This window comes from Protobothrops mucrosquamatus, unplaced genomic scaffold (assembly GCF_001527695.2).
Source record: "Protobothrops mucrosquamatus isolate PMUCROS unplaced genomic scaffold, P.Mucros_1.0 scaffold1255, whole genome shotgun sequence".
Classification (NCBI taxonomy): domain Eukaryota; kingdom Metazoa; phylum Chordata; class Lepidosauria; order Squamata; family Viperidae; genus Protobothrops; species Protobothrops mucrosquamatus.
In genome coordinates, this window is record NW_015387461.1 from 231,372 (window position 1) to 242,241 (window position 10,870).

Genomic DNA, 10,870 nt, shown 5'->3' on the forward strand with positions numbered 1-10,870 from the left:
TCAAATGAACAATTTTTATCAATATGGAGAAGATGGATTGTTTATATTCAAAATAAGCATAGAATGGTGGAATATAAGTTAGGTTTTTAGATAAATATACATATATATATTTCACCTACTTATGTAGAATAACGTTGTGGAGTTAGGGATATTAATATCAGTTTACTTTTAGTTGAATAGTATCCTGGGATTAGGTTTGGGAAGTCCGGGTGGGGGGTGGGGGGGGTTTCAATTGTGATGTATTTGTGATGTGCCTTTTTTTTTATGTTGAAAACAATAAAAAGTTCTTTGAATAAAAAAAAAAAAAAAAAAGGAATGGTGACACTGGCCTGATCCCAGACGGTGCTCGTCGGGGCTAATGGGAAATGAACTTCAGCAACATTTCTCAATATGTCTCCTGTCAGAGGAGACAGAGCTGCAGTTTTGATCTAGACTAGAGCAATCATCCCCCAAGGCTTTCTCAAAAAAAAAATTTTTTTTTTAAAAAATGCCAACCTATGTTGAAAAATAATACAACATTAAAACCTACCAAACAATTGTAACACGCTGCAATGGAAGTAAATATGCCATTTTAAAATTTTAATATAAATATGAAAAGCTCTTTTGGAGTCTTTCATATTTTTTTAAAAAAAACACTGGTCTGGACAATGGTAGCTTTAGGAGCCTAATGTTCTTAAGGGACCTGTTTGACTACAGAAGCAATTCTCATTTCACTCTTACTTTGGTTTCTTTCTATAAACTCCATATGAATTGGAGCATTAATGAAGTGGAGAAAAATTATTTAAGTCAGTTTCTCAGGTAATAATTGGGGCAAAGGAGGGATGAGCTGTAGAGACTGAAATCATCCTTGGCCCCACGTGGAGGAAATGATGCAACACTCAATATTTTATAAATACCTTGATTTTGTAAAACTGAGATATATAAATGGTGCTGGATATTTACAACTCCTAATTCTCAACTTTTCATTTTTCTCTGGTTCCCTAAAGATCTTTCTGCTTTATTCAGGCTACTTAGCTTCCCTCAAGAAGTGAGTGGAAAACTTCAAAATAGGTTTAGGTTTTATCACTTTAAAAAAATTACTATGTTCTCAAATATTCTGGCTCTAAGTGAGATGACCACACACACACACACAACCTCCAAAGTTTCATGACAGTTAACTAAGCAATGTAGCTGGAAGGCAATAGGATGAAGAGAAACACAGTATGACAGGAGAAAAAATAGGTTCAGAACAAATTTTTAAGTATAACAAATGGAAGAGACTCTTCAGTCAATTGTGGGTCAGGTCCTACTTTAGAATGCAAATAAAGATGTCTGCCCATTTTAGGAAAAAATAAGTATAAGGTAACAATTGTGTCTTTTATTTCTATTCAAGGATTTGTCTTTTTTAACCTGAGGAAAAGTTAAAAAATATAATACTACCGGTACATCTGCCATTTAAAGTGTAACTAAGCACATTGCTATGGACTTAAAAGATCCTGAGTATTTATTAGTATGTCACCTCAAAAAAGAATTTGGCAGATTACATTTGGCAAAGGAGTTCAAAACTGAAGTTTACTAATATACTGTACATACATTTAGAAACAAAGATTAGAATGTCTTTAAATTTCACAGAAGATAGCCGATTTTGATTCAAATAATCTCAATAAATTCTTCTCTGGATTTTCACCTCCCCGGGTCATCTTAAATAGTAGTTCCTTTTCAATTAATTTACTACCATTTGGTTTTCATTAAATCAATTTAATTTCCATTTAATTAGCCTCATTTATTATAACGCAATCACCTCTGGATTTCAGCAAGAGAAATGTATTTTGTTGGGTTGCAGAAAGGCTAGAAAGTTGCATAACTTTTTGGAAAGGAGGAGGAGGAGGAGGAGGTGGAGGAGGAGGAGGAGGAAGAGGAGGAGGAGGAGGAGGAAATAGCTGTATTTCTTCTCTTTTGTGAATTTATTGGTAAACCACAAGATATAAAACATTATTTTCAAAAACAGGCAGGAAAAATCCCTGCCTTCTTTGACTTTTGCAGCTATCCAGATGCTGCTTGTCTGGCCTTGTTTTTTTTATTTCAAATGCTTATTAAAGACCTGGATTTTCCACCAATGAAGAAAATGTCTCTTTGTGGATCAAAGTTTCAAATATACCAGGACTCAATGTGTCTTTGCAACCATTATTCCAAATAAAATAACCTCCTACCCATGGCTCAAAGGTGTTAAAAAAAAGAAGACAAGGCTTTCTTTTATATGTTTTTGCATACAATTTGTAAGTTGGCATACTGTTCAAATGCAAAAGGGCTCACTATAGCTACATAAAATCATATGAAAATTTGGAAAGTAAGTTGAAGTGAAGTTTATGGCATTGGAAGAATTAACCCAGATGAGAAGAATTACTTTCACAAGAGAGTTTCCTTACACTTTTAATAGCCTTAAGAAAATAATTGTGGCAGAAACTATTCAACATGGAAAGAAATGAGAAAAGTTGGAGGTTGCACAATTCCATTTTCACACCACTTTGAAAAGTGTGAAATATAAAGTGTAACTTTATTTGTATAGGAGTTTGAAGGGAGAGGAAGGGAGGAAGAGTACATGCATATGTTGTGTGTGTTAATAAAATGAAAAGGGAAAGGAAAAATTATAGGAAAATATGAATAAGGAGCATACCTGGTTTTGGGGGGGGGAATGATCAAGAGAAGAGGATTATCAATGGACATTTTCCCATTGGGAAAAACACCACGACAATTGCTCTTCCCAGCTGTTTGACTCCAAATAACTGATTCAGAAGTTCACTGCTTTTAAAAATGGAGGTGCTATTATTATGGGACAGAAAAATGACAGACAGAAAACAGACAAAGGGAAACTAAGATCCTAGTTTTGCAAGGTATCTGATAAACTGATTATGAGAATGTAAAGCAAAACAAACATTGGAAGTTTTGAAAAGGGGAAAGAAAAGAAAGAAATGACTGGGATATTATGGGGACCAAGAACGTACTCTATTATTTTCAGCCATTCTAGTGCTGCACTGTGCTGTGCTCACTCGTGCTGCAATAGCAGCTGCTACCTAGTTACAAGAGAAGGACATCCTCAAGGCTCTTGCACTAGCTCTACAAAGACCACTGAGGTATTCCAGCCATGATTCCATGGACCAGAATCTGGGCCAAAGAGCAACTGCCCATTGATTTCTAATAGTGTTATGTATGTGTACAGTGTTATGTATGTGTACACTTTGAGAGCAAGCAACTAAATTTAATTTTTAATGTGTGCCATTGTGCCCATGGTAAAAAAAATGATAATAAAGATTATCCATCTATCTAAAACACTTTTTCCATTAATTGAAATGGACAAAGTGCCCAAGTAGATTCTATCTGGGTTACACAAGCCATTTTGTGCTAAAAGTCACACTTGCCTTTCTGATTTGCTATACTACTAAGCTAGGATAAAAAAAACACTCTGCAATGTATTAAATTAGATTAGAATGAATATGTCCATTCCTTATCCATTTAGTACAGTAAATATCTCCTCTCTATAATCAGATACAGTGAACTTGGGGTAGTTGTACCCTAAGAGCAGCACCCGAGTCTTTGGAAGACTCCACTTCTACGCTTTTTCTTGGAATAACCGAGGGGTATTTTATTTCCTGGCAACAATCCAATGTTGGCCACAACTTCTAAGTTTCCTCAATGTCACCATGAGAGTAACTCTCACATTTCATGTTAATTTAGAAGATAACTATTTTCACTGAACTTGTGATTTCTATTCCCCCCCCCCCCCACACACACACAACTGCCTATCAATAAATATCTCACAGGACATTAATTCCTCCTGTCCAGATTCCTAGTATTTTAAACAATTGGCAAACTGGGACCAGGGAAAGGAAATCATTTTTAAAAGGACAATGAGTCAATCAATGGGTGATATTTACTCAGGACCACTTAGGTAGGTCAATAAAGTGAAATATCCTGGTGCTTTTATCTTTACAACTACTAAGTTCCCTGGACTTATTTGGAGTATGTCTGATTCCTATATACTGCAGCCATCTTCACCCAGCTCCTCAAAATTTCAAAAAGACTACTTAGGCTGCGAATTTCAACCTTGCCCAATACGTTTCCTTGCCTGAAATTTTACAGTACAAAAGGCCGTGTTACAGCTTTATTTTAGAGTAAGCAATATCAAATTAAGCCAGATTTGCTTCTAAATCAAAATGCATGGTGTTGAGCTATACATTTTGCTAACTGCATCAACTTTCCTTGCTGCTCATTGTGCACAGAACTGCAACTTTAAAGTACCCCAACTTTAACAGGATCTTAAGCTAAAAGCTTCAAGGAGAATCTATCCCACTCTTGCTGACTCCACAATTTATTTTAGGGGGACAAGAGAAGCACTGAACTTTTTTTTTTCTATCTGCTTTGAAATATTCAGACTGTGAAATCCATATTTAGAAAATATGTCTTTAATATGTTGGGGTGACATACATGTTCAAATATATTATTGGATGCACTGCAAACTCTGGTACGTTAATAGAAATTTGGTGCTCACCTAAGTATACATCATTTAAAAAAATCAAGAGGATAAGGTTCCCCAGGTGACAGGAATTTCCACTATAATACGGTATATAACTACTTTGCCCAAACCATAGGGAAACTGAGTGCAGGGAAGGGATGACAAGAAGTTGTGCTATAAACAGTACCTGGTTTCCAGACTTGCAGACATACGTCCTATTCCTTCTGATGCTTCGTTTGAAAAACCCTGAGCATCCATCGCAGGCATAAACCCCATAGTGCTTGCCAGAACTGCGGTCGCCACACACTTTACATGGGATATCTAAAATCCGGCCTGAAAATGAAAGTGGCAGAGACAGAAAGAAAAAAAAAAGTGAGCAACCTGATCTTTTGGAAGCAATAGGTACCAGAAGAATTTTAGAGCGAAATAGGTCTTTTTGTTAATTGAACAAATCCATGGCACACAGAAATATAAATTTCTTTAGAGCAGATGTAAGTCTGCTGTAGGAACTGAACAAGGAAACGGCACCACTTAATGCAAAGAACATACATAGTGCGATAGGTTTAAAGCAGGTTTCCTTAATCTTCCGCCTCTGGTTTTGTTAGGCTACCTACCTGCCATTCCTCTACAAGGAGTAGATGATTATTAAAATCAACAGGCTGGGGGAGCATCAGATTGGGAAGCTGGTCACGCTGATAAGATAAAGACTCTTTCAAGGTGAGTTTGACTGGAGGTATCTTCATGTTTCTTATATCATTAATGCATCATTCTTGGTCCCAATATAGAAGTACTTTGTCACTGATTCCTTTGGGGGATTCCTCCCCCCCTTTCCCCAATCTTAACTACTAAACCTGAGATTCCCCATTAGTCTTCCATCCAAATACTAACCAAACTCAATCCTCCTTAACTTTCATAGCTAAACAAAGTCAACCAGGTGCTAACATATGCTGAGACTCCATAGCTACTCCACCTTGAGTTAATTTCCAATCAGTTAAAGAGGCCTGAGTATTTCCTTCTTTTACCTTTCATCACTAACCCCTAAACATCCTGAGCTAGGCCAGGGACATAAGAATAATAATTTATTCAAGATCACCAGAAATTTTTTTGGTGAGTAGTGATTTGAAGATGCATTTCTCCAAAACTATTTCCACACCCCAACAATTGCATAAAAATTTGTCTGTGCAGCCCAATTTAACTTTCAATTACTACTGATTTCAGAGTGATTTGTTTTGAAGTAGACTTCCTTAGGAACATGGCCTTCATCTGTAAATGGAAAAGTTTAGTACTAACCTAAAAAGATGTATTTCTCATGTAAATGAAAATATCTAATATATAATACAATCCCTTGTACAGTATTCCTAAACACATGTGTTTGGTTAAACATTATGCTTTATTTGTTAGGAAAAGCTGCAATTTCTGTGTTTTCTCAGCAAACATGAACCATCCTTTTAGCAGTGTCACAAGTCTACGCATCATCTAATCTGATCTTTTTGACCGTAGAAGTAACTGTTGCATCTGAGGCAGATAGCAGTTGGATTCTGCTTAAATACTTCTAGCAGAGCAGCAATGATTTCCTCCAACAAGGCTGGTCCTACCCTTAGATAAAATGAGATAGATGCTTTAGCCTTGGGAGACGTTCTTCTCCTGAAAAAGCCACAGTTATTCATTATATTTGCACCTTGCTTGCCAGAGAAGACGAGCTAAGGTGTGAGGTTTTCTACCTCAAGTGCCAGCCTAATTTGCCATGAACACATCTTCTTTTGCTCACCCATAGTAAACTTAGAACAAACTGCTTGGAATGGCTTTTCCCCACACCTTACTTTAAAAAGTGGTTGGCTAGGTTGTTCAATCAACGCAGCACCATTTTTTCTTCTGCTGGGCTGCACATGTTGAACCTTCCAACATCCGGTAACATTTATTGAAATTCTGCCTTCATATCCTTATTAGACTGCACTCTTGGGAGTCATCTTTTGTTCTCATACCACATTTCCACCAAAATTCAGAGTTCTGGCATACCCCTTTCTTACTGAGGACCACCTTGCCAGAAAGTTTCATTAAGTTCAAATGGCCTTTATCGCTTAGTCCCTAACTCAAAACAAACACGTGGAAACTTTAGAGGAACCCTCCTACAGGGAACAACAGTTTCAGCGTGCCTTCTTCATGTCAGATTTGTTGGTATTTATTCTGGTTATAGTATCAGCCTGCAGTTGCCAGCAAGATACTTCAGAAAGTTTACAGGGGGAAAAAAGCATGTGAAATTCGATGGATTCAGCTGCCTAACATTTCTCACTTATTCTATTTGATGCCGAGATTAGTCAGCTGAAAACCAAATGGCTGGGATCCAACAACTAGTTGTTTCCTCAAGAGTAACTGCTTCAAATTCCTTCCTCCTTTCCTCCCCGGACTTTTCCCCAGCCTTCGTCCTAAACCTGACAATCATTCTTCTGTTGTCTCTTACCTCCCAAGCTAATTTCGATAATAGGCTTTCATTACTTTGCTCTAACTAACTCACCAACGCTCTATATAGCCTGCCTTTCCCAACGGTGGGCTACAATTCTCATCCGCCAAGGACCATGATATTTTGGAGGCAAAGGGATGGGAATTCCCATCCATTGATGGCCATTGGGGTTTCAGAAGCCGCTCAAGGATGGGTTAATCTTGCTTTTCTGCCCTGCTTGTTTTCATCTCCCATGTGGATTCCTGCTAGCTGACAGCAGTTGCCTAAAAACCTTGGTCACTACCAAGGATTGTCTTAGCCACAGTCCTCTTTAAGTAAGCAGTGTGCAGGCCATCACCTTTCCCATAGAGTCGAGGGAAGGCCAAGTTCTTGGGCTTCAATGTGAATAATGTGCCCCCAATCCCAGTCGCCTTGACATCAATTCTGCTGGAATCTCTTTGCAGCATCTTAGAGATGAAATGCAGTAATGAGCGCACCTTGCTTACTCTCAACTTGGCTAAAGTGCCTGCAGTGAGGCTGGCAGGCAGGTGAGGATCTGGCAGCATATTGTTGAAAGCATTGGCAGCTCCAAGACTGATGCTTAGAGGATAAGGGGGCGCACTGCCTGTACTTCAAAGTAAGCCTGCACCAGCCAACCGTGTCCATCATATCCTGCCCCAGGAATACCTAGATCTCCGTCCTATTGCCCCAAAAGAAAGTTGACTTGCATAGAGAACACTGTGAAAGCACCCTGGGCACTGTGTGTTCAGGATAAAGTGCCTCGGAGCAGGCCTGCTAAGCGAATTTGCTTTGTGAAACCAACCCACCGCGCCTTGGGACTCAGATGTCAAGAGGCTGACATTAATATGACTGCCAAAGAAGCCACAAGGGAATGGGCCCCGAGATCGCCCTGAGCTCTAAATCCCAGTTTGTAAACCGCAACTTAAGGAATTCCCCACAACACTGGATACCAAAACCAAACTAACCACATTGTGGCTTAGGGCCAAATGGGAACCCGGGCAGGGAAAGCGTTGAAGATGAACTTGGGAGACGCCTTCCTCTCACCCTCCTATACATTGACCGGGGGTCCGGGGGAGGGGGGTGGGTGGGAGGCAGGAAAGACTCCGAACCTCTCCGGAGCCGGTTCGGTCACTGACGCTTCTTGAGCCGAAGGGGGTCTCTGCGCAAGCCTCCCGGAGTGGGGGGGGGAGTGGGAAGGGCAGTGCCAAAAATCCGGCTCTCGGGAGCCTCTGAGAAAGCCCAACTAGGCTCTGAAAGGAGGCCTCCCTGGCAGACAATGGGGACATTAGATAAAGTGTTAAGTTAATGATCCCCCCCACCAATAGAAACTCATCTGACCGCCTCCAATCAACGGAAGCCGCCGACTTCTCCCCCAAATGAAACTCGACAGCTGCTCTTTGCAGCAATCCGGACTGGAGGAATGGGATTAGGTGGGGCGCCTTGGGGGGGGGGAGACCGTCAGAAAAAGAGGAGGGGGCGATCGGGGTTGGGCCAGCCAAGCGAGGGGAGTCCTGGGGGGGAGGGGGATCGGTGGCCCTCCCCCCCCTCCCGCCTAAAGTTGCGTCCTGTGGTAAGAGGGAGGGGTGGCTGTGGAAGTAGGCGTTGTCCAAGGAAAGTCGGGCCAAGCCAAGCTTGGCTTCTCAAGCGCTCTAATTACACGCCTTCCTCGCCACCTGCCTATTGGGTCACCAGTGACCCGTCAAAAAGGGTAGCATGGGAATTCGGATTGCACACAAAGGCTCCGGAGGAGAGCGCTCGACTCGCCCCCCCTCCCTCCGTCCCTCCCTCCTCGCCCCGCCCCCTGGTCCCTCGGCAGACTTTCCACACTCGGCGAGAGGGGTGGGGGAGGAGAGAGCAAATCGGACATGCAACGGTGCCAGCCCCTGGTGTTGGGTGTCACCTCCGACAAACCGGGCCATTTCCTTATGCAAATCTCCGGCTCGCATTCTCGACTCGGGCTGCTTCGGGTCCTCCCCTCCCGCCAGCCCGCCTCTCCTCTCCTCTCCTCTCCTCTCCTCTCCTTTCCTTTCCTTTCCTTCCGAGGAAGACACAACGCAATCCGATTTCCAAAGGTTCCCCCCCCCCCCGCGAACGCTACTTAAATCGAGGTAATTTTGGTCTGAGGTATACAGGGGAGGCCGTTCCCCCTCCCCCCCCCCGCCGCCAATCTGAACTTCGATTCGTTCTACTCGAAAGAAAGTAATCGCGGGCCGACTGGGACTTTTAGATCCGAATAAACTATCTGTAGCTAACTCCCAAGTCTTTCTCTCCTCCCTCACCCCTCTCACCCCCCCCCCGGTCGATCCAGTTCAAATGCTGGAAGTCTTATTTTAACCTCGCGATCCAAGCAAAGGCATATTTTGACACTTTCGCGCCAGCTTGTTTAAAAGTTTATTTCTCTGAGCAAAAGTAGACTGGAACTTTTAAGTGCATATACAGTAGTGGGAAGCACACCAATCGGAGATGAAATTAAAATACAGGCTTATTTCCAAATATTGTGGAGGGGCCTTGTCCCGCTTTTTTTTTTTTAAAAAAAAGGGAATCTCATTTTCCGTAGATCCGGCGACCACACGAACCCATGTACTATTTCTATTTTATTTTGTTTTATTTTAATAGAAACCTACAGTAAGAACGTTGGTGGGCGATAATTCCTCTTTCTTGTGCCCCCTCCTGTAACGTTATATTTTAAAACCTCCCGATATTGGATCTGGATTAATTAAACACACAGAGAACCAAAACAGGCGGGAGTTATTTTCATTTTGGCTTGCAAACACCACCTTCAGAGGAGCAGGCCCCGTTTCCCGCCAAAGCTCACCGGGTCTCCTCTGAGGTAAATCTCAAGTCCTCGTCGGCAGAGGCGCTCACTTCCAACGCTGGCTGGTTGGAAGCGGAAGCTGCAGCTTGAATCCCGGGGCAATTTGCGGCAGCCTCCCTTGCTCAAAGATCGCCTCAGAAGGAAGTCCTCAACAAGTCCAGGGCTGCCGGGCCTGGGTTCCCCAGCAGCAGCCCCGGCTGAGGGAGACTGAGGAGCGAAGCCCCGGCACTGGTTCCCCCGGATCCTCTTTCTCCGAAGGCCCGAGAGGCTGGAGCGAAGGCGGCTGTCTGCGAAGGGCAGCAGAGAAAGCGCGCAATCCTAGAAAAAAACACCTCAAGAGACCGAAGCCTCCGCGTGGACGTCGGTTCCCGACTGAGAAATCAGTGGCAGTTTTTAACCTTTCATTTCGGGGACACTCGCGCGTTTGCCTACCCTGGTATATTTTAATTAACCGGCATTAATTCTGTTTGTATTAAACAGGCGTCGCGGCCCTGATTGCCTCGACGCCCGCTGGGATTCTTCCAGACTCCTCCGGCGCTGCTTCCCGTCTACCGCTCCGCGTTAGGCACTCCGACTTAATTGGGTGCTTGCTCTGCCTCGCGTCCCCCCCCCCCGAAGCGCCCGGAGGTTATCGCCGCAGGCGGCGGGGTTTCAGACGGCCCCCTCCCGTCTCTCTTCAACGAGCCTGTTGATTTCAGCGCCGTCGGTGCCCGGGAGCGCACACCCCACCCACCCACCCAGCTCGGCTCCTCCGACTTTCGAGGTGGGCTTTCCGAAGGGCCCTTTCCCGCCGCCTCTGCGAACGTCGCGATCCATGCGGGATCCTTGCTGGGGAGTGGGTGGGTGGGGGCAATCCAGCCGGCCTTGGCCCCCTTCCAAACTCCCCGAGGGAGGACAGCACACGGATTTCTGCCTTAAATACCGGGCACCTTCTCCACCACTTCTCTAAATCTTAGCCCAATTTCTCCCCCCCCCACGTCTCGTCGCCCGGGTCTTCTTATGGGACTCTTTCGGGCCTTGGGGAGGGAAGACCCGGCCCTTCGGTCTCAGCCACGGAGGTTCTGAGGCTAAGGAAAGATAAAACGGGGGGGGGGGGGGGGGGGGGGGG

General features: G+C 43.5%; 1 protein-coding gene across 1 annotated transcript in view; it reads right to left on the reverse strand.

Moving 5' to 3' along the window:
• The window catches only part of NR2E1 (nuclear receptor subfamily 2 group E member 1), a 29,599-nt gene that overhangs the window by 15,788 nt on the left and 2,941 nt on the right, over positions 1-10,870 (reverse strand). The window contains exon 2 of the mRNA XM_015821123.1: positions 4,677-4,822. Within this exon, the coding sequence (XP_015676609.1) occupies positions 4,677-4,822 (146 nt within the window). The remainder of the gene's footprint in view (positions 1-4,676; positions 4,823-10,870) is intronic.